Raw genomic sequence first — 24,178 nt, 5'->3', positions numbered from 1 at the left:
GACTGAGTGACGGTTTATTTATTTCTTTTTTTTCCCCCTTTGTGTTAATGACAACAAGAGCACATTGTAACATAACACAATTGTATTGACAATTTTTATTACTGCTCCCTCAAGGGCACTACAACACATGTTTTTCACTGATGTAATGGCTAAATAGTCATCTAGCACATTCACAGAGTATATACAACACAAACAACAGCTGTAACGCCTCAAAGCTGTTGTTGTGTTCCCTAGAATTAAAGAATAAAATGAGATACTCCTCTTGTGAAAAAGCCTCTGAACTGTAGTGTTCACTCTCAAATGGTAAATTCTGAGATGCCCCTGGCTTGTTCCTTCAAGTGATTTGTGTTACATGAGCATTCACTGGAATTGCAACAGGGTGTGAAATCATTCGCCCTACCATAGTTGTCATGTTAATATGAACATCCAGTCTCTGAATAATATAACAGTGCTATAACAGTAACTTTGGTACTCTAATTGTGATCATATTGAGATAAACTGACCAGCATCACATCATCTTCATAAAGACACACAGACATAAATCAACGTGTGAATTTGAGTTTTCTGCCACAGTGAACACCTGGTTCCCTTATGAAGTGACTTTAAACAGCTTTATCAATCCCAATAATTCCACTGACTTTCCTTATATACTTAGCTTTTCTCACAGCATAGAGCTAGAATCCTGTCATCAGGGAATAAAGATATATGGCAACGCACATTGGTTTAGGTTATTAAGTATACGTGAGTGGTGGCAGCCAGGGTTCAAATCCTCAGATGTGCACGTGGCAACAGTGTAAAGATGATGTGTTGGTGGAGGCAGAGCGTGGGCTGTTCAGTACATTTACCTCCATGAAACATTGCCACTAATGGCTGATTGGAATATTTGGGTTATTTTCCCCTAAGTTTAGAATCACCCGAAAACCTCATTCTATCTCTCAGTAAATGTTCCCAAATTCTCAAACATATTCCTTTCATAGTCTGATGCTACTGTGAAGATGTCTTCAGGTTTTCACGTGTTTACTAACATTCATAAGTTTGTCTTTTCTGTCTTCATTCACAGAATGCAGTTAATCAGTAACCCCAAACGGATTTTCTGAACTGAAAAACATTCAATATATGTTCTGTATGGATGGTTGCTGTTTTGCAACACTTTTGATATTAATCATTAGAAGTGGTTGTGCAGTAGTCAACACTCTCACCTCACAGTGAGAATACCCCAGGTTCAAGTCCGTTTGTGCAGAATTTGCATGTTCTATCTGTATATCTGTGGGTTTTTTCTCAGTGTGTGTGACTGTCTCTCCACATTTGCACCATGATTGCCTTCACTCATAGTCACCTGAAATTGGCTAGAACTTTATAAAGGATGGATGAATGTGTCAAGCCACCATTTTTTCCATATTTACTTGTATTTAATTGCAAACGTGCTCATTGAATCTAATCTTGGGGAAGCTTTAAATACATATACAATTTGGGGGTACAAGGTTCTCCTGTCCTTCAGATTTGCTGAATATTGGAAAAAGAATTTGATGAAGCATCTTTCTGTGAATAAATCCCAGTGAGTGTGCGTGCATGTACGAGAATATGAACACCTATAGTGTAACCTAAAAGTTTTAGGGTTGCATCATGGTGTACTTGCATCGACCCTAAACATTCACGACACAGATAAGTTAAAACTTTTGGGTCAGACTTTTGCTGATGCAAACTTGTTTTAATTCCCTTATTGCAGCACTGCAGGAAATCCCAAGTGTTTTGGGGATAAAGTTTCAGGTAATTTGCATACAATATCTATGCTTGGCTTTGTGCACTCTATCTAGGTCTATCTGTGCTGTGACTGGGTAAGGAAGTAATGTTGAAGACACTGGTCACCATTTGTTCTCAGCTTTAATTCCCTTTGTAATTAGAGCAGCATTCGCTTTGGGAATACTTCACACTGCAGCTCGTTGCACACACCACATCACTGGGTATGTGTGTGTCAGTTATGTGACATGTAGTTTAGGACATCAGCTCCTATTTAGGCGAGCCAGATACACCCGGCAGTTGTATACCCATGGAACAATGCTTACTGCACACCACATCTGTGATGAATAATTACTATTATCATTTCATCATTTGTATAGATTTAACGTCTCCATTTATACTTGCCAGAAACTTTCCTCGGCAATTCGATATGTCACTGATGGGCATGAGGAAAACAGGATACACAGTAGACATAGACCCATTAAAATTTCTGTGTGTGACATCATGAAAACACTGATAATCACATCAGCATCCAGCTTCACTCCTTCATTGTTGACTCACTAAAAACATAAAGCTTGCTATTGGTTTCTGGACATTTTCTGTTGGCAGGGTGATTGTTTACGCTTTACTTAAAGGTGGGTAACATCATAAATTATTGCGAACAGGTGTTCTAAATGCTGGTTGTGATTTTTATTGGTATTATCCCCCTCCGAGTAAATCTCATAACATGAACATCAACTTCAACAACAGTCGGTATATGCATCCTCGGAACAGAAGCCGTTTTCTCTCAGCTCTCTGAATAACCATCCAGTTCCCATTCTGTCATCACTTGACTGAACATCGTTAGAAGTGTTTGTGTTTTAAGCTGCCAATGATTGTTTTTGCCGTTTCTGTTCCAGGGAGCTCATTAAATATCATCTTGAATGTTCAGTGCAGTTGACATTAAGTATTAATGCTTTTTTTGTGCTGATTGCTGATGATCGAAATAGGTTTTTGGCCTTGACTCTTTTTCCACGTGGTTCGAGCATGTGTCCATGCTGGTGATCTTGCTCAACTGTGTGACTCTGGGGATGTTTCAGCCATGTGAGGATGTTTCCTGCCAGTCAGAGTGGTGCCGCATCCTACAGGTGAGTGTGACACACCTGCCCAGTGTCTATCATTCTCCCATAAGGGGAGTGTTATTTTCTTCCATTGCTTCCTCTCTATACCAAAAAAATCACTTTACCCCATTCACTTCAGTCCCAATTTAAATACTATCTGATTATTATAATTACATAATTATAATAATGAGTCATTACTAGATAAAAAGGTGAATGGATGTCCTGTTTCCAGGGCAATGTGGGCTATATGTTAGCAATTGTGTATAGAGAAGTGTTATTTACCTTGTGGAGATGTGCCATATTTTATTTTGTACCTTTTTTTTATTATAGAATCACCTCCAACAAGCTCTTCAGCATAGTGCAAGGATTTTTATTTTCTATTGGAGTTAAAGGAAATGTTTAACTGTATGGAGAAAGAAAAATCACTAACAACTGCAATAAAAGGGTATTGAAACAAATACAGTACTTTTTTTTTTTTTTTTTACCAGTTTCAGCCTCAGTTGTGTCTATACGCTCATGCGGTGGTGCAGTGTAGACTTTTGGCAAATTGAAGTATGCTCATTATTTCAAACACAGACATTGTTTTTGCAGTGGTTGATGTCTAATTAATTGAAATACAGCTATAACCATTCGAAGCTAGAGCGGTTCCCTGCTGGGATGAAACTATCTAATGGATACATTGTTTAGTTTTTTTGTGTGGTTTTTTTCCGTCACACGCTTGCTGGCATTTCCACAGTTTCTCTTAAAATGCAACTGTGCATTGATGAGAAGACTTTAAAAGCATCTGACCTTTTTTCTGTTAGCGAGAGGTCGATTTTTCTTTTCGGATTGTTTTCTGTGTTAAGCAATACTTTTGTTTCTCTCTTTTTCTGTCATTTCTGAGCAGGTGTTGGACGACTGCATCTTTGCGTTCTTCGCAGTGGAAATGGTCATCAAGATGGTGGCCCTGGGGATCTTCGGCCCCAATTGTTATCTCGGGGACAAGTGGAACCAGCTTGACTTTGTCATTGTCATGGCAGGGTTGGTTTTACCTCTGTGCTATTTGTGGATGAATGCAAATGTCTGCATTTTGTATCAATAGAAGCAAAATGATAGCTGTCTTTTCAGAAATTGTATGTGTATTACTCACATATTGATCAACACAGTTAGCAGTCCAAAAACCCATATTGATGTGAGCATTTACTTTCTGAGAACCAGTATTAAGGAATAATATATCTTGACAACAGCATCACTACTTTACTTATTCCTTTTGTGGTGCATAAAAACAGTATGGATATAATTTCATTGAATTCCAGTTGAATGGGGGAGAAGCAATTTAATAATCCTTAGAATGTGGATCTTTCCCATGTTTTCCAAAATGTCAGATAATGATGATGAGGAAATTCTGAGAAAATAATGCGGAAAAATAATTGGATATTAACTGTTCATTGTGGGTCATATATTTTTGTAAAAATCCACAAGGGATTTATCCCACAAAAGGACAGATATCTGGAAAAAAAAAAATCTTTCTAGTCACAAGCAAGAAAGCAACCAATGAGTTGGGGTAAGGAAACACCACCAACAAAGGATCAGTGGCTAAGAATGGTGGAAGACATCTTAATGGAAAAGGTAATACGCATAACAAGACTCCAAGAAGCACAAATGGGGAAAAAAAACTTAATTGTATACAAGACTGAAAAGGACGATAATGGATTATGAAGCATGGGCTACGTATGAACCTCTCCTTTAAAGTTAGTATAAAAGGAAGGCACATCACAGTGGCATTGGTTCTCAGGTTTTGTAAATTTTTTTGTTTTCTAATAAATATGTAAGTGGGGAAACATATCAGAATTGAGAGAGACAGGTAAAAGTAATATATTATATAAAGGTTTTATTTTCCATAAAAAGCAGAGCAAAATAGAAGAAAAAATTTACACAAAATGAAAAAAAGAAGAAGAATAAATCTGTACATGTGTTTGCGATAAAAGGTATGTCGTACAGAAAGCTATGCACGACACTGAAAGCACTGAGAGGTGACTTGACATAACATGATCCCATTACATTGGCACCTGTCAAGAGTTGGAATATATTAGCCATCATCGGTTTTTCATGGTGAAGCTGTGGAAGCAGAAAAGATCTGAGCAACCCTAACAATGTGAATATGATGTCCACGCCAGGATAGTTCCTGAAATGCAGTGCTTGTACCAGCTAAAAGTCTTCTGAGGCACAACAACTGGTAATAACCAGTGACTGGGCTCTGTACTCATTTCCCAAACCAACCTGTTTACTATAATGAGCAGACAGACTGCATGAGCAGAAGTAGGCCATTTAGCCATGATGGTGCAAGAGATGATAGTATTAGGAATGGGAAACCAGCAAACTCTATCGGATTCTCTCTGTATTGCTGTACTTAGAAATGAGGAGTTGTGGCATTTATGACTTTTTCAGACGCACTTACATCATTACTGATATCATTTGCTTTCCTGCACAGTATTATGGACTATTTTTACAACAAAAAATTCAGGGTGTTGTCACATTTGTCAGATTCCCTCTGCCCCAATCTAATTTAATATCAACCGGACACTCTCAACAGCCAAGTCCAATTCAGGCCTGACATCTTCCCAGAGCAGCCAACAAGATCACAGAGCAAAACACAAAGCACGAATAAGTCCATAAGTGTGTCTCTCTATATATACATCATTACATTTATTGTGCTTGTGTGTTTCAGCACAGCCTATACAGAAGAAAAAGCGTTCCTGACTATGTAATTAGATGCCAAATGCACAGTAATTATGTGGGTTGTTCCATTATGAGTCTTAATAGATTGTTGTTTTTTTTGTTGCTTCTTTGTGTTTGGGTGGGTGTTGTTGTGGAGTATGTTTGTGTGTGCAGTGTTTCATTGGAGCACATTTGATGAAATAACTTTCTTGTTATTCTCTGACTGTGACTGTGTCCACAGGGTGATGGAATACTCTCTGGATGGCCACAATGCCAGCCTGTCAGCCATCCGTACCGTCCGGGTTCTCAGGCCACTGCGAGCTATCAACAGAGTGCCAAGTAAGTCCGAGTATTTTTGAGAATCTACTTCTACCTTCGCTCACACGTGACGGGCTCCGCGTTTTCTCATTCGGTTTCTTGTATGAATATTTTCATTTTTAATCTGTTCTACCTGACAAACTGAGATACCAAGTGAAGGCTACAAAAAACATTCATGTTTGTGTCAAAACATCACATTTAACCAGAGACACTAGAGGAAAAAAAAGCAATGGACTGATATAACAGACGGGGACAATGAAACTTAAGTTTAGTAAGTAATAATAATAATAATTGAATAACCTTAACTTAATTCATCACACAAGCACTGCACTGATATAATCTAAAAACAACAATAGTGACTGACGTGTGTTTAATACTAACAGCTCTTCCTTTCTGATTAACTAAAATATATTGATTTTACCAGAAAGGATCCATATAGATGGGACCTTGCTGCTCATCTTTATTGTTATTGTTACTTTTGGCAACAATATATACACATTGTTGACAGTCAACTTGTTAACAGTCTGTCAGCATATTGATACACTCAGGGCAAAGTAAGCAGAATCAGAAGCTTCTATTTCATAAAGTAAAAAGAGATAATGTGCAGAACAAAACTCATTTTTCTGAACTATACATGTGCATGTCTTATGCACATTCTTTCTTGTTCTTTGTATAATGTGTGTTTTAGTGACAATTTAGCCAACACAGACTTTAGACACTTCATGTCAAGGTAGTTTTTTTTTTTTTTTACTATTTCTAAGCAGCTGAACCAATCAGCTGTTTGCATCAAGCGTCTTTTCAGTGTCTGCATCGTCTTCTCGCTGCTCACTGGTGAGTTGACCGATGATCCAGATCCATTTTCCTTTAATCTCATTACAGTGCCAGTGTGTGCCCGAGGGGGGGAACTTGTACATAGTTTGTCATTTTCCTGAAAGCTGTGTGACACAAGTGGCTATGAATCTTCAGCTAAAGAGGATCACCAGACAATGGTGTCATAACAACTTACAAGATTATTACCCAGCATACATTAGGCAAGCTGCCAGGCTGTTTGTCAGACTTCGACTGCCAGCAGTGTTTGTCATTTACAAAATATTTCACCTGAAGAAGCTCAGTCACCTGGTTTTGAAATAAACCGATATACACTAGTATGATAATAGGATAGTGTTGGACTATTGTTTGCAAATACGATCAGTATCATAAAAGTTCACTTTCAGTTCAGAAAATCCAAAACACACTTTGTGTGTTTACATTGAAACTAACCCCCGTTTTCCCTTGAATAAGGCCAGTACTGACCCAAAATTAACTAATGTAAATGATCACTTCATATCCTTGTGTTTCAGGGATTGGCTGTTGCTTCAGGCACCGTAGATAACCCAAGCACAACCATAAAGCATAGCATGTTTGTTTTTCTCTCTCTCTTTTCCAACTCGAACTGCAAAATAAGGACAAAAACACGCCATGGTGCTACAAACGGGAACATTACCCTTAAGCGTACCACCGCGCGAGCATTCGTTCCGAGTTCTGCTATTTACAGCCATGAACAAGGTGAAGTGAAACTTGTGATATCGTAACGGGTTTACAGTCTCTCCCTGAAGGCGCGTTCAAAGAGAAGGCAGACAGAGAGATTTGCAACCAAGGTGACAGTGAGAGGTTTTACTTGAGGCTGGAAAATTCAAGGTCAGTCTCGATACAGACACAAATGTACAAATGTACCTGAAGCTTATGTCCCTATACACTCACAACCAGAAACCTCCCGAAGGAGTTTAGTTTTCTGCCTTTCAGGTTTTTGCATTCCTCCTGGATTTTTTTCTTCTCCTCCGGAGATCTGATCACAGATTGAGTGTTTGTGCAACCCAGTCAGACTAATCGAACAACCAAATCTTTTCCTATTCTTTTTTTTTTTTTCCCTAACCAATTTCACTGTCACGCTGTCTCTCTGTTTGTCTTCCTGCCTAAGTGGATGGAAAATATCCATTGTTAGACATGCGCCTAATGTGTTTCAGTGCTCACTGGGCGAGGTTCTTTATCTATTTCATGTTTTCAAGGTTGACGGTTACAGAGGGCTTTTGCACATTTTCTGGCAATTGTCCTGCACACGGCAATCACTCACAGTCGTATACTTCATCTCTATCCCTGTCTTTTAAGTAAAAAAAAAATGGCACCATCAACACTCTCCCATCAAAAACTCTCCCATTTCACGAAGTGAAACTCCGCCCAAGGTTGATATTGTTCCTCAAAGGTCCTAATTAATAAAATAAATACCATTAATGGGAGAGATATGTTCCCTGTTTTAATCTCATAAGCAAATTCATTCTGCTTAAAAAACTTGTCAGTGAATGAAGAGATATTTAAATGAAACTTTTTGATGTTTGGTTCTTTTTTGGAATCTGATGTTTAAATAATTGAATTGAATTGAATTACATTGAGTTTGATGATAGAATGCTCTTCTTCTTAAATTATATCTGATTGTATTACTATGGTGAGCTCACTTGAATTTATTGTCACTTCATTTTTTAAATGCCACATTTTATTATTACATCCTGACATCTTGAATGAAATAGAGTGTCTTGCTGAAACACCCTAAACACTGCATAAACAACCCATTAGTATTCTGCTAAGTGAGTGTCACTGTGAAATGTTTTTGTTTGCTGGGCTGATTTCTCTGAAGCCAGATGCCACCATAGGACTGCAACTGTGAAGTTTACTCAGTGTGTGCATGTGTACATTTCTATGTTTCCATAGTTGACTGTGTTCCCACAGTGTCTCTAGAGCCACGATTCTTGAAAAAGGAGGTTGCCACCGACACACAAAAAGATAGCTATGTACAAAAAGCCACATCTCATTTAAGATCTTCTTCCAGTTACACTGTGGAAAATCAAAGTAGTAGATTGTATTTATTGTCCCTACAGATCTTGTGGATACCACATTTATAATGCAGTGTAATGAAATCTTATCAATCACTAAAATGGCAATCTTTGAACGTGTTGTGTAAAAACTACATGAAAAACTAAAACAGTTTACTAACATCTGTGAAAAAGTTCCTGGCTCTTATCTTAATAAACCTAATAACTTCATTAGCTCAACTTTGTTCACACTTTTAAGTCAGTACCAACAATACCAACTTTTGACTTCTGAGAGTGTGGTTTCTTTTTTATTCTGGGATTTATTTGATTCAAAAACTTTGAGTCTACAAATGAGTTTTGTGTGAGTTAACTCTGGAGGAGGGATGATGGGAGACTAAAAGGTTAGAAGAAATTATTTGAACATTATTTCCCAGCATATCTTGTCCAGCTGTTATTATTTTTTTAATTGCTGTCAAAAATGTCTGTGGTGAAACTCAAAAACATTGTGTTTTAAATACAAATTTGATGAATGGAACAATGACAAATGAATCGCTATTAAATAGACAATGATGTAAAACATTTGTGGTGAAAAGAATAGATACAGGCAATAAGTTGACCATTAATTCTATTGCCTCCCTCCCTTTCAGATTTTCTGTGGTCGTCAAGGCCTCATATTTTAACATGAGATGCAGGAAGTTTATCTTAGAGGTGAAAAGTGCAGCTTGAAATGAGAGAAGCCGTGTAATGATTTAAACTGCTTTATCCATCATTTCTTTTAAATCAAGAAAAAAAAGACAAACAATAAATGGAAACTGTTAGAGTTTGATGTCATTTAAATGAAAAGTACTTTAAGTAGACTTACTTTCAACTAAAAAGACAACCCAACATAGAGTTCAGTGCAGTTATAATGTTTTTTTTTTTTTTTTTACAATTACTGAACTCACAAATATCACGATAAGGCATTCAGGCAGATTTTTCACCGGCAGCAGCACAGCCAAACCTTTCAGCTTTGAGTGGCCGAGTCAATAATAAATATCAACGTGACTAAAATTCCGCTGTAACGCTTCGTTTGAAATGCTGTAAATGTGATCAGTGAAACAGCACTGTGATGTATGTGAAGGGGGACAGAACACATTGTGAAGACCTTAGGGACTGGATCCCTAATTCTGCTGACGCTAAACACTTCTGACAACTGGAGATGGATGCTGAATGCATGTGGTTAGATAATACCGGCCACAAGGAAGCTTTGAGTTCTGATCCCGGAGGAGAAAATAATGTCAAGCCTTCACTTTGAGTTTTGTCATCACTTGGCTGCGAGGATGAAGTTGTGGGTTCCAGAACTCACAAGATCAATGGAGGTTGTCATGGTGGACAGTAACCAGGGGGCTAATAAAAGGTGCACAACATGATGTCTCCCATGTATTTGACCATGTACAAGCTGGATCAGTGAGTTCTCATATTGTCTGTGCTGCTTGTGTCTCACCATGTAGGTATGAGGATCTTAGTGACATTGCTGTTGGACACCCTGCCCATGTTGGGAAATGTTCTCCTCCTCTGCTTCTTTGTCTTCTTCATCTTCGGCATTGTGGGAGTGCAGCTCTGGGCCGGGCTACTGCGCAACCGCTGCTTCCTTGGAGATGACGTCAGAAAGTAAGGAATTCAGCCGTGTGGTGGAGAATTAGCATTTTCTCATTTATTTCCAGGCTGGATTGGCACAGTTGGCTTGAGAACTGAAGCCAACTGAAAACGAAATTGCCTCCTTTGTCATATCTTCATTAGTTTTTTCAGAAGAGGCAATTTTGCTTGAAAATCTGATTTGATTTATGATGTTTCTCCTTCAGTGTAGGCAACATAACAGAGTAGAAAAAATGCAACTTCATGACGAGAGTTAGAAGATTAAGTCATTTACTTAAGCCAATTCATACAGTGATTATATGAATGTGTTTTGCTTACATGACTCAAACGCGTATTCTGTGCCTTTTCAGTCTCTCCTTTCATTTTTTTCTCTGTTTTGCACTGCTGTTTACTTCTTCTCTAATCATGTCATACTTTGAATTGCCACAGGGAATAATAGTTGCTCGCAAAAATGTAGAAATTGGAGTTTGTTAGATGGCAGTGGCCCGAGCAGTACAGCGACATTTCTTCAAATTCAACACAACACACTGAAAACAAACTGAAAAGGCTAATTTCGATTATAGATAGGGAGAGGGTTAAATATAACAATAGAAAACGTGTCTGCTGGCCAGACAGTCAACCGGAAAGGATCAACCTAACTTTGAGAAATAAAATGATAAAAAAGAAGAACCTTATCCAGATGGAAATCTTAAAAATCTTAAAGCAGTTATTCACTCACATTTATCTCATCATATCCAGTTATATAAATACAATGAGAAAGTGAAAACAGTAGATGAAATCATTCACTCTTCCAATGCAGGACAGCAAACAGATGGACAAATTGGCAACATAGAGAGACAAAAGTTCAGCCACTGGTTTCGCCACAGGGTGGCCAATTGTTCAAGGGAAGATGATTAATAAAAAAAAAAAAACTTTGGTATGCACAACCTCAGGAAGCCAGCAATGTCACATAGAAACTCTTGAACTTATTCTGGTTTTGATATAATGGTACAAATTGTACCGGGACTGAATCCTCTCTACGTTTAAAAGAGAGAAACAGCAGTTTCATATTTCAAAGTCAAGGCTGCTGTGTTTCCTCTTACTGAACACAGGCTCTCTGACCACAAGAACAAAATGAATCGGTACTGTCTGGAATAACAGACCAGACACTCATTTCACCACTTTATATTTACAATGACAAGAAGACCAGAATCTTCATGACTCATACTCATTAAAATCACAAATGTATAAAAAAGGAACTTTTTAACAGTTGAGTTTTAAACATATCCCTCTTGTGTTTTTAAATTAACATAAGCTATATTGTGAGAATATATTTGATATTTGGTTGATATTAACTTTTAGCATTTAAATATCTAAACTTTTATTCTATTGCACTTGAAAAACAACCAATTTTTAAGGTGTGTCCTTTTTCTTCTTGCTGTGACTCAGTTTAGGTTGTACCCATGTGTAAGAGACATATAGAAATTGATTAGGGTCAATCTTGAGCTGCAGGTGAGCAGTGACCAAAGGGTGAGGATACATGCAGCATATACTTTTATATTAATTACTCTGCACACTGAATTCAAAGTCCAATATTTTGCTGAGCTGCTCTTCTGTCCTTCAACAATGTTTGTTTGTGGAGTCCTATAAAGGTGTATTTTTGGAACGGCAAAAGCCTCCTATTGCTGCACGGGTTCCTCCTTATTGTTTTAAATGGACAGCTACAGTTGTGAAGAGCATTAGAAGAGGAAGGGTTTAACTAAGGTTGTAAACTAATGAAATTAGATCAGATCAGATTACAAGTCTCAAGTTTGGAGCAAGGCAAGCGCATAGAGACAGACACCTACCTCACATTCACCTTCAGAATCACAAATTCCCCTCAAATACCTTCTTTGAGACTGTGAAGGAAAACCAAAATGTCTCCAACTAACCTACACAGTTACAAGTAGAACATGCAAAACTGTACAAAAATACGTTTTGGGGGGGATTTCAAGAGAAAGAAACACAAAAAACCCACCATGTCTAAAATTTGAAGGAACCCATAATCAACATACCCATTTAGTTTTATGTTTCTTTTCTCCCCCAGAATGTCCAACCTGTCTTTAAAACCTTACTACATGTCCGAGGATGGTGAGGACAGCCCGTTTATCTGCTCGGCACCCCGCGAGAACGGGATGCTGCGCTGCCATGATGTGCCACCCTACACTGAGGGCGGGGCCGAGTGCTTATTGGACGCTCCCAAACCAAGTTCGGCCCTCGTCGTGTCGTCCCTGGCAGCAGGTGGGGCCAGCGTTAACGGCTGCATTAACTGGAATCAGTACTACAATGTCTGCCGGCCCGGGGAACTCAACCCTCACAAGGGAGCTGTCAACTTTGATAACATTGGCTACGCTTGGATAGCCATATTCCAGGTAAGAACGGGCAGATTGTACAGGCTCTTTGATATTGCGCAGTATAGCAAAATCTAAAATCAAATGTTACTACCCTGTTTATACTCTATAAACATTTCTTTTTGTTTTAAGTTGACATGTTTTCATATTTAAAAGACAAACCCATGTTTTTCTGTCTTTTGTTTACCTACTTAAAATTCTGAGTTACCCCTGGAGAAATGTCTCCCCTCAGGCCTTAAGAAGGCACGTATCATGACCTGAAAGCCCTTTCTTTACACGGGCTGGTTATGAAAATCTATTTTTCTGGCCCTTACACCAGGAGACGGTGACAGACATTTCCCTATCATAGTCTTTGTGCTCACGATGTGTTTGATTTCCTCAATATTGCTTTCTCAAAGAGAGCCTTATCTTTAAATTCCTGGCAACAGTAAATAACTTTTTTTTCCCCCCTGTTGCAATGTTTTGTTGAGTACAACAGAGTGTCGGGTGAGATTTGTTTTGAGCCAGGTTATATGATACTGCCATTTGCTTTTCCTTTGTCACCACTTTTTGCAAATCTCACATTTGGGAAAAAAAAAGGTTTTGAAGTGCATATTTAGTTTTTAGGATGACATGAATGTTATTCTGCCTTTAGATATAATAAATATACATGGACTTGAACAACTGACAGAAACACACAACGAAACAATTCACTTCCAAACACATCTGCACAACAAGAAAACAAAACAAGAATCAGGAATAAAGGTCGGCATTATATTCAGTCCAGTGTTCATTTGTTATTTGAATAGATCTGTAGCAGCAGGGATGGTAAACTTAGCATTGACAAAGAAACAGAGCGATTAATTTGGCAGCACTTTTATTGTATTGCCAACGTCCTTTACAAAATACGTCATGTTGGCTGTGACAATGTTCAAAAACAGAGGGGGGAGAGTGAGAGATGAGACGGGAAAGGAAAAATGATTGAGCAGAAGGATACAGAAATAGATTTAGAAAGACCAAGTGTGTTGAAGAAAAATTGAGAGAGCTCTATTGAATCATAAATGAAGTGTCTGACTTGTTATCCCTCCCCCTCTTTTTTACAGCTTTATTCCCCTCAGTATCTGTAAATATAAAGAAAATGAATTATACATTCCAGAGCGGGGTTTGAAAACACTGCTGCCCAGGGCCCCAGATCGAGTTAATTTCAGAGTACCTTGGGACTTTAGCAGACTACAACAAGCTGGTAACGTGCAGTTCTTGCTTTTTCAGGATCCATAGGTTGCTGGTGGCGGATCAGAATAAGTCTTCACCTTTTGTAGACAATGCAAGTGTAAATCCCTGCCATGGCAGTAAAGTCATTCAAGCTGAAAAAAAAACAACAACCTGCAATGCAAGTTTTAATGACCTGCTGTGGCAATCCCTGTAAAAGGGGAGTAGCCAAATCGCCACTGTGATTTGAGAGATGCACGATTGAGGAAAGACATCATGAGATGCAAAAAGATGTCATGAAAATAGAATTGTTTCCTGTCTCATTTTAAAGAAAGAAAAAATATGGAAACTGCAAACATAATCATCATAATGGGTTTTTAATAACCAGAAAACCTTGCTGATCAGGAATAGTTTGGTTCCATATGTTTGCTCCTGGGTTATTCATTCTCAAGTTGAATATTCTTCCAGTAGCCTATGATTTCACAAGATGTTTTAAATTGTCATTGAAACGACTACTGACTTTTGAATGCAGTTAATATACTGAATTAGCTAGTTTGGAAAAAAATGTTGCTTATTTTCTTTTCTTTTTCTTGTGCTACTTGAAATGCAGTAAAATCAAATGCAACCTAACTTGAACTTGAGATTGGAATAAGTAAAAAAAGGATATATTACCCATGAACCAACAAAGGATTAAGGAGAAGGCCAAGGTCATCTCCAGTTTAACAAGCCAATGTGTTCTGCCAAGCAGTCCATTAAGGTTCGTCATCATAACGAACAGCGTGTTGGTTAGGTCATTGGTGAGTGATAGCCGGCAGCATGCTCTCTGCCCCATGTGCAAGCCATTGGCAAGAATTACAGCACTGGATACTTTGCCGGCGATGTCTGATCTTCACAATGAGTCAGTCGCAGATAATCGGCCTGGCTCTGGAGGTCATTGCGTGATTTGTTCACAGTAATAACTTTTTCTTGTCCTGCCTGACATAAACAGTGTAAGCTGAGAATCACATTCTTTCTTTGTTTACATGAGGAATACATCTGTTTTAACAAAATGACTCGAAAAAATCTTATAATCAGACAGTGGATCTTCTTGTCTTCCTCTTTAGTTGCTATATTAACTGCACAAGGTCTTCCTTTAGCTTGATATATGTTTTGTTTTGTTGTGTTTGTGTTGCGTTAGTAGTTGTGTATTAGCTCAGAAAGGAGAACCCATCACTTGCTTGTTGAACTTGATGAGAGGTTTAGTCACATGTTTCTGTGTGCATGCATAATATATATTTGTGGTTTTTGTTTATGTTGGTGTTTTGCAGGATTTTCTTATACTCATGCACAGACATGTTTGTTGGCAATTCCCCTTCATCGTATCCGTCCATACCATTGTTGTGTGCGTACTGCCAGTTTATGTGATAATATTCCATGCCAGCTGAGGTGTAAATGTTGAGGTGTGAGTGTATTATCGGCTTAGCCGAGCCACTGCTTTCAAGTCTCAGCGTCCCGATTCCTCATTAACATAGTGGCGACATGAAAGAGTGTGTCAGTCCTTGGACACACACACACACACACACACACACACACACACACACACACACACACACACACACACACACACACACACACACACACACACACACACACACACACACACACACACACACACACACACACACACACACACACACACACACACACACACACACACACACTTCAGAGGAATGCACATTCAAGCAGCTAGAAAGTTTGCTGCATCTGAGTGCTGTATGGTTTTTTTGTTCACATCTGTGGGTGTGTTTGACACGTTTTTGAAGTAAAAATAACAGACATTTTGCTTTACTTTACTGATCATTATAACCAAAATTCATATTTTCTCTCTGTTTTTGATTCCAGGTCATTACACTGGAAGGATGGGTAGATATCATGTACTATGTCATGGATGCTCACTCCTTCTACAATTTTATATATTTTATACTGCTCATTATTGTAAGTACCACCCTGGGTTTTATTTTCTTCCCTTATCAATCTAACCTACAGTTTTAAGGTGTTGCGATTATTAAATGTAAAAGCCTCATGAATAGAAAGTACATTTTAATAGGATGCATACGCATTCATCCCAGATCCACATGGGCCAGTGTGAGACCTGTTAAAACTAAATGAGGTGTTGAATTGTCACTTGAGTTGTGATTTTCTACAGTTTTCTAATGTATTCTGGCTTTTGTTGAACTGTGACAAAACAATGAAAGAGTACGATTCAAGTGAATAATCGTCTTCATTATAAATATAGATTAAAATCATATGGTCTTTAAAATGCTGAACAAATAGGAACACACACACACACACACACACACATGACATTCGTTTGATGTAAAAGTGCATATTGTGAGTTTGAGGAGAGGGAGGAAGAAATCAGAGCAAAGAAAAGAGTGGATGAGAGCAATAAAGACATCCAGCAGAGACTGAATGAGAACCAAATTGATTCACATAGAAAAAGGGTGAAACAGGGATTAAAATAAATGGGGATGTCAGTGAGAAAAGTGTTCGTCTAATTTTCTTCTGTCTTTTAGGATCACACAGCAATGACCTGTTCACATTCACAATCTTTATAAATGTATTGACTCACTGCAAACGCTGCCTCACTGGGGCACATTTTAAACTATGTAATTTCTGTCTAATGATCAAAACTGAGTCAAGTTTATTGTACAAACATCCAATCAAACAGGCGGCATCTTAATTATATATAAGCCACGATAGTGCTTCTATTTGACCGAGAGGTTTATTGCGCCATCATCATAAGATGGGATGAAATCACTGAATCAATTATTGATTAAGTGGTCACAGTGTCTCTATCATAAACAACTATATGGGAGAATTATGAAACAATACAGAACTTTTGGCAGAGTGGGTGCATTCTTTATCATTACACTTCACATCCTCGTTCTCTCCAACCAGGTGGGCTCTTTCTTCATGATCAACTTGTGCCTCGTGGTCATTGCCACCCAGTTCTCCGAGACGAAGCAACGGGAGAATGCCCTGATGAGGGAGCAGCGCGCTCGCTACATGTCCAACGACTCCACACTCGCCAGCTACAGTGAACCAGGATCCTGCTATGAGGAGATGCTGCGCTACATCAGTCACCTTTACCGCAAGTTCACACGCAGGCTGCAGAGGATATATTCCGGGTGGCACAGGTACGACATAGCCTGGTTGTTGTGAAATTGAAAATAAATGATATGCAACTTGGGCTGGGCTGATTCGCCTTTGTCAGCTTTTTGATCCTATTAGATCTGTTTTGTTCTGGACATTAATTATTTTAGTGGGCAATGTGGAGATTTCTTCTTTGCAAGAATTGGTCAAGAATTGATCACAACTCTCACAGATTCATTCTGTTAATATCAGTGTCTTTAATCTTAACAGTAAACGACGTAAAAAAGTGAACCCCAATGGGAGTGGAGGAGGCAGTAACGGTGGCGGAAATGGACACGGCCATGGTTCCAGTCGGGGTTGTGGAGGCTCAGGCCCCAGTAATGCATTGTGGTTGAGGCCAATCCATAACCTTCTGCAGCACCATCAGCACCAGCACTGTCGCCTCAGCAACGGTGGTCAGCACATCATCAGCGTGGCGACCACTGGGCACGTGGACAGAGAGGGACATCTTGGAGGAGGGGAGGAGCTTGAGATGAAGTCGTTGACGGGGCGGAGAGGAAGCACAAATGGAAATAGCGCGGACAGCCCAGGTGTTGTCACCCAGGGCATGGGGGCATTACTTGGGCGACTGAATGGGGGAATGAATTACCCGACCATTCTGCCATCGTTCGTGTGCAGTTATAGCAGCAAGACGCCGCCGCCGCACTCGAAGCAGTGTGGGACCAGTCCAGAGCAACATCCATCAAACCACCCGACGTCCGAGCACGCAGAGACTCTCAACAAGCTTTACCAGCTGATGGGACAGCACAGTAAGAATTTGTTTTTTTGTCTCAAAGTCTCGCACTTCCTTGTTCCTTTTTATCCATTCAGACACACATACACAAGCTACTTAACCTTTATCTTGGCTTCGTTTAACGCTTTATGTCCATATTTGGTATCTTCTACAGTTAATCCAAACAATAGGTTAGTGATAGTCATGTACAACATGATAAAATGTTTTGAACTTTCCAACAAATTTGATTGTATAGTAAAATACTACATGCATATACTCATGCATATCTTTCAATACACAATCTTTCTACATATCTTACATGGGATTTTCTCATTTCCTGTTACAGAAAAATTGCACAATCAACAGTAAAGGAATGTGAATCAGAAGCAGGGTCAAAATCTAAGTCACATATGACTAATATATCAAAAAACGAAAACATTTTAGAATTATTTCATCCAACAAGTTATTTTTATTTAATTTTTTTGCCAGATTTTTCAAGATTTTTTTTCTTTACTGCCTTTCACTTACTTTACCTCTTGCTTTAGAGTTCCCTTGGGTTCAATTATACATTTGTCGTCAAACTCATTTTCATCTCCTGCTTTCATCTTGTGTGTGTGTGTGTGTGTGTGTGTGTGTGTGTGTGTGTGTGTGTGTGTGTGTGTGTGTGTGTGTGTGTGTGTGTGTGTGTGTGTGTGTGTGTGTGTGTGTGTGTGTGTGTGTGTGTGTGTGTGCGTGCGTGCGTGCGTGCTTGTCTTTTATTTCTGTCTTTGTAGCTCTCACAAAACTGTTGCACACAACCAGGAAACATGTGTATCATTATGCAGATGTGAGAGTTCAACACTAAGTTGTGATGTATAATTTCAGTATGAGGGGCTTCAAACTCATTCGGTCAATGGGAAGAGCCCATAAAACCATGTGTGTGTGTGCGCACTCAGTGTGTGAATGTCTTGAGTAGCACTTAAAGTCCTGACAGGAAATCCATGTCTCAAGTGTTACAGTCATCAGTGCAGGAAGATGGATAAAGAGGGGATTGAGTGAATTAACAGTGTGGGGAAAGGCAGAAGGAGGAAAAGTGTGCACTGCGAAGTAACAAACAAAACCACAGATGTGCTATAGCTTTCTGAATGCATTAAAGCAGAATATATCTTCTAAAGAGAGGCATAAAGTTAAGAAAGATTGTAAATGCAGGAGATGCATTGAGAGAAAGATAAATAAGACCAATAAAATAACTGAGAGAAAAAAAAAAAGCAAAGGAGAATTTTGCTCAGGAGATGGCATGAGACTGAAATTAATGGAAATAGCAGAGAAGGGGGCAACGTGATCAAGTAGGAAAACAGCAGTGGCAATGTGACACGTCTGGTTTGTCCTAATGGGGCGAGACTGCCAACATCCACACTCCCTGTCTAGACACACACACACACACACACACACACACACACACACACACACACACACACACACACACACACACACACACACACACACACACACACACACACACACACACACACACACACACACACACACACACACACACACACACACGGCAAAGATAATTAAGCACTCTTGAATTCGTTTCTTAAGAGTTACAGAGTGACACATGATAATTTCATCAAACAGTGATGAGGAAGAGATCTGAAAATCCTTCAGAGCACTGTTGCCCTTTTCAGCGCATAGCAAGGATTACTTTAGAGAGAAGGAGTAACTCTTGGCCTGAAATACATCACCTCAATCTTTTATTGAGCGACGAGTGACAATATTTAGGACCTGGCACATTTCTTTCAGTTTCTTCCAGACAAAGTTTGGTAAGTCAATGAATTGGGCTGAAATTTGAGATAGGTGCTGTTTTGACTGAGTTTGGCTGATTTACGCTTCTCGAAATACCAGAAATTATTTAGTTTGGTCCCTAGTTTCATCACTCCCAGTCAGTGTACCTGAGTGATGCTTTCAAACATACATTGTGGCACCATACTCCATCATATACAATGTAAATATAATCCCAGCACACATAACACCATTTTTCATTCATATTCAATTCATCTTGTCTGTCACATTAGTGGTACTTTTTTGCAAATATAATATGTTCTACCACAGTAGAACATGACCAAAATCAATAATACCAACACAGAGGGAGTTTTAATTACTAGACATTTTAATCATAGGCAGGGGAAAGTAATGACCTCCTGAAGCAACAGAAAGAGGTAAAACATCATAAAACAAGAAGATTATTCCTGTTGTATGCTTCAATGTCCAACATTGAAGCATGTAGTGCGTGAAGTATGTTTTTAGGCATTTACCTTTTTTAAACTGTGTTTTTATGATTTGTACAATATAGGTAAGGGTGTTCATGTCTTCAGTTTTTAAAAATCACAAAAGTAAAGAAAAAAAGTCTTGAAAAGCTCTTGAAAACTTATTGGTTTGCAAAGTGTGATCGTCTCATTCAATGACTTGAAATCATCTCTACTGATTAGTTTTGATGTAATAGGGTCACATTGTTATTGTGAACATAGTTAAAATCATGCCTTTATACTGTCAGAGCACTAATATTTATAAGTCTCTTGCTCTAAAATCCAAGTTTGTTGTAAGTATAAAACAACCCTATAACCCTAACCTCATATAAGGTATTACGGATATGAAATGAGTTTGAACAAGATTTTTACTGGCCAAGGATTTTGTCCCCTGAAGGAATTTGCTAATGGGCTTCAGTCTGTCAAATTGAATTCAAAAACACAGAGGAGAAATTTATTACCTACAGCTATGTTTAAGAGATTATAAAGCACCTTGAAATATGATGTCAACCCGAGCAATTCATTTCTTTTATAGCTTGAGGTATTAGAACGCCTTGCAAACAACTTTATGTGCAGCTGGTGTTTCCACAAGTCAACCTCAGCTTGTGCTAGTTTTCAGCTGTGCTTTGCAGTTTCTCTTTTCTGATTTTAAAAAGCTGTAGACAGAGTACAGAGGGTGAGAAGAGGCAGCCGGGATCACAAACTGTGGGCGAGCTCGCACTACTCTCAGCGGAAACCTGTGTGTATTGGTTCTTCACAGAGAATGGCCCATCCCATCAGCGAGTAAAATTTCACCTACATTCTAGTTTTCCAGCCACAGCATCACACTGCACTGCCTTGCACGATCCTCGTCTATTGCACTGATAAAAATCACATTTGTATCTCATAAAGATGTATATGCATGCATGGACTTTAGACGATCTTGCTCGCATAGCAACTTAATAATCAGCAAACGGTTTTACCTCCATGCTCCATATAACTCCTGCTGTGTCTTAAAACAATTACGTCCTACTTGTCTATATCATAACAAAACCCTTTTAATCCTATTGTTTTGCCACGGGCAGGATCTGTCATACAAACTTCTTGGAAATTATAGATCCCGACATTTCTACAAAATTTCATAAATTACCAGAAAGCACCAAGATTTTTGCAGTACGACCATCCAATCAAAGATAAGATTTACCAGCTTGTCACACATTTGTAACATGTTAGTACCATTAAAAAAACAGAATTATTTAATAAATGACATGTTAAAAGTTGAAGTTACCTTTGACAAGGGGTCAGGAGCACTCAGTCATTGCACTGTTTGACAATTCAGAAACCAGAAAAATCTAAATTAATCCACATGCTCTTGTTATAAAAGTGTTAACTACGCAATGATATCTCGTATTATTCATCCATTAAAAAAAGTACTTAATTTCACTTTTGTTTATACAGGTGATCTCACTGAGGCACACGTTCTAATTTTCAAGAGAAGCATGTTCTATACCATTTAATTAGTTAAAAATTTAAGTAGCATGAACATATTTTTACCGTGGTAGGAAACTGGACTACCACGTCCACATATAGAAGTTTCTTTGATAAATGTAGCTTATGAAACATTGAGAATACAAGTAAACTCATTTTAAGCAAACTTTATATGACATCGCGATACTTAGAATGACTTTACATAATGAAATGCCTAACTAATGTTAAAACATTGTTGCGCAGGCCAGAGAAACACAATGCCTCACCGCCTCCATCTATTTTCCCCTCTTTAGGTCGCCAGAGGCTGCTGTACCAGCTGGCAGGCGTGGTGCCCAGCCCTCTGCTCCTGGAGCTGCTCAGCTGCCCTCTGTGTGCTCGCAGCCTGGAGACCTTGGAACTCGAACTTGGAGACCTGGAGGGGGGCAAAGGAGAGGCAGACGTGCTGCATGACTACCCGCAGGTAAGGATGGATGGTGGTGCACTAATGATGACGTTGACGCCTGGTGATACTTTTGAAAAAAGTGACAATTTGGCATTGGTGGACCTTTGGTGTAATTTAAACAACGGAATAAGGACTGCATTTTGATACAGTTGACATATAGTATTTCATCAAACTTTTACTTGCAGTGTGGAGACCTGAGAGGAGGGAGAGGCCGAAGCAGACGGCGCGGAGTGGTAGAATACAAAAACAGAGTGATCCGGGCCTGGGTAAACTTCAGGGACAAACTGAGAAGAATCGTGGAAAGTAAATACTTCAACCGAGGAATCATGATTGCTATCCTTGTTAACACTCTCAGCATGGGGATAGAGTACCACGAACAGGTAAGAGACAAGGAAGGAGATTTGTCTGCTCAGACTTCTGTTAATATGGGATGATTGATGAGTAATTTAAAGTCAGAAATTCTTTGTGTGAATTCAATCGAGAAATAGCAGGTATGATGTGTCTGAAATAGCCTGGCTGAATGTGGAGGTTAAACAGGGACACAATAAATCTGTTTCCCTCTCACACTTAAAAGTACACATGAAGCCAGTGTCACACAGCTTTCGAGTTTGGATTCTGTGACCAACATCTGGAAAGTTTTGGTCTAATAATACTGCTCCCCCTGTACCCCTTCTCTGCCACTGTCACACACTCCAACAAATCTGTGTGGTTGCACGGACACATTCATCTACTGAATTTCTACACCCCAGTGTGTTTATTACATATGCACACACACGCACAGAACCTTTTCATTTCCCATCAGGAAGAGAAATGGGAAAAATACACAAAGAAAATATATTACACACACACACACACACACACACACACACACACACACACACACACACACACACACACACACACACACACACACACACACACACACACACACACACACACACACACACACACTGAAGCATTATGTATGAGTTGCCCCCCTCTAGTACTCATCATCCCCCATATGTGACACCTAGCCAAACTTCATGAGACTATGAGTTAATGTGTGTGGAGAGGAGTATGAATGTAGGAGACATAGTAGAGAGAGAGAGAGAGAGAGAGACAGAGAGAGAGAGAGAGAGAGAGAACCCTTGTTTTGAATATTCAGACTGATTCACGACTATAGTACACTGTTATTGATTCTGACCGGAGGCACAAACAAACATGTCCATGGCTTTGTGTAAACTGATGCTTATTGGAGAGTCACTCGCATGTCCCAACCCTCACAACCAAAATTAATCTCTTTCAACAAATTGTAATCTGTGGGAATATGTTTTCTAAATCAGTCTGGGATATATCGGAAATTTGCCAAAATTCTGACATTAATGCATCACTAACTTTTTTTTCTGGGATAAAATTTCCTACCGTTCACAACCACTGAGGATAACAATTTTCTTCTGATCAAAATCATTGAGTACTGACTCATAACAAATGTAACCCATCAATTGCCAGTTTGATAGCATGATGGTAATATTTCCATATATATTTTTTCAAGAACACGTGATATTGGAAATAACTCATTTTTTCTTCTTTTGCATAAAGAACAGCAATGTCAATTTATTAGTATTTAGTGTAGTATTGAAATGGTTAAATTTCTGGGAAAAAAATGAATGTTAGCAATAATATGTAGGACTGAAGTTGTTTGAGAAAAATAAATAGTTGGACATTTGTGTCTTAATGACATAAGGGGTTCTGCTACAATAGAAATCAAATTAAAATGTGATTTCTATTGTTTGTTTATGTGCAGGTTTCTGCCACTCATTGTGTTTTTGTGTCTTTCTTTATGTGAGGCCAAGGTTATAAGCAGAGCTGCTTTCATAATAATGAACACTTGAATGTTTCCTTGTGGATGCAAACACCTCATTTAATTGATGGATCATTTGTTCTATGAACTGCATTGTCAGAAGTAGAGAGAAACCTATTAAGCAATATTTCTTAATGCTCATTCGGGACTGACATGCATTACATTAATGATATTGACAAATGTTTACAGCTTCTTATTATTGAGAGCACTCAAATAATAATGATCATGGCTGTCCAAGACTGATATTACGCTATAAAAGAAAATGCATTACAGAATGAAGCTGAGAACTCAAGTGCACTTTGATGGGGTTTCTTGACATAGAGAAGACTGTTTCTTTAAAACCTGCT

At 38.8% G+C, this 24,178-nt stretch overlaps 1 protein-coding gene across 1 annotated transcript in view; it reads left to right on the top strand.

Annotated features, from left to right (window-relative positions):
* cacna1ha (calcium channel, voltage-dependent, T type, alpha 1H subunit a) overlaps positions 1-24,178 on the top strand; it is a 107,439-nt gene that overhangs the window by 56,102 nt on the left and 27,159 nt on the right. The window contains exons 3-12 of the mRNA XM_080511818.1: positions 2,754-2,864; positions 3,724-3,857; positions 5,776-5,873; positions 10,186-10,345; positions 12,396-12,720; positions 15,769-15,861; positions 16,828-17,066; positions 17,293-17,831; positions 21,843-22,009; positions 22,177-22,371. Of these exons, the coding sequence (XP_080367944.1) occupies positions 2,754-2,864; positions 3,724-3,857; positions 5,776-5,873; positions 10,186-10,345; positions 12,396-12,720; positions 15,769-15,861; positions 16,828-17,066; positions 17,293-17,831; positions 21,843-22,009; positions 22,177-22,371 (2,061 nt within the window). The remainder of the gene's footprint in view (positions 1-2,753; positions 2,865-3,723; positions 3,858-5,775; positions 5,874-10,185; positions 10,346-12,395; positions 12,721-15,768; positions 15,862-16,827; positions 17,067-17,292; positions 17,832-21,842; positions 22,010-22,176; positions 22,372-24,178) is intronic.

This window comes from Blennius ocellaris (assembly GCF_963422515.1).
Source record: "Blennius ocellaris genome assembly, chromosome: 16".
Lineage (NCBI taxonomy): Eukaryota > Metazoa > Chordata > Actinopteri > Blenniiformes > Blenniidae > Blennius > Blennius ocellaris.
Note: the sequence above shows the minus strand (reverse complement) of the source record. Positions and strands in the feature narration are given on the sequence as shown.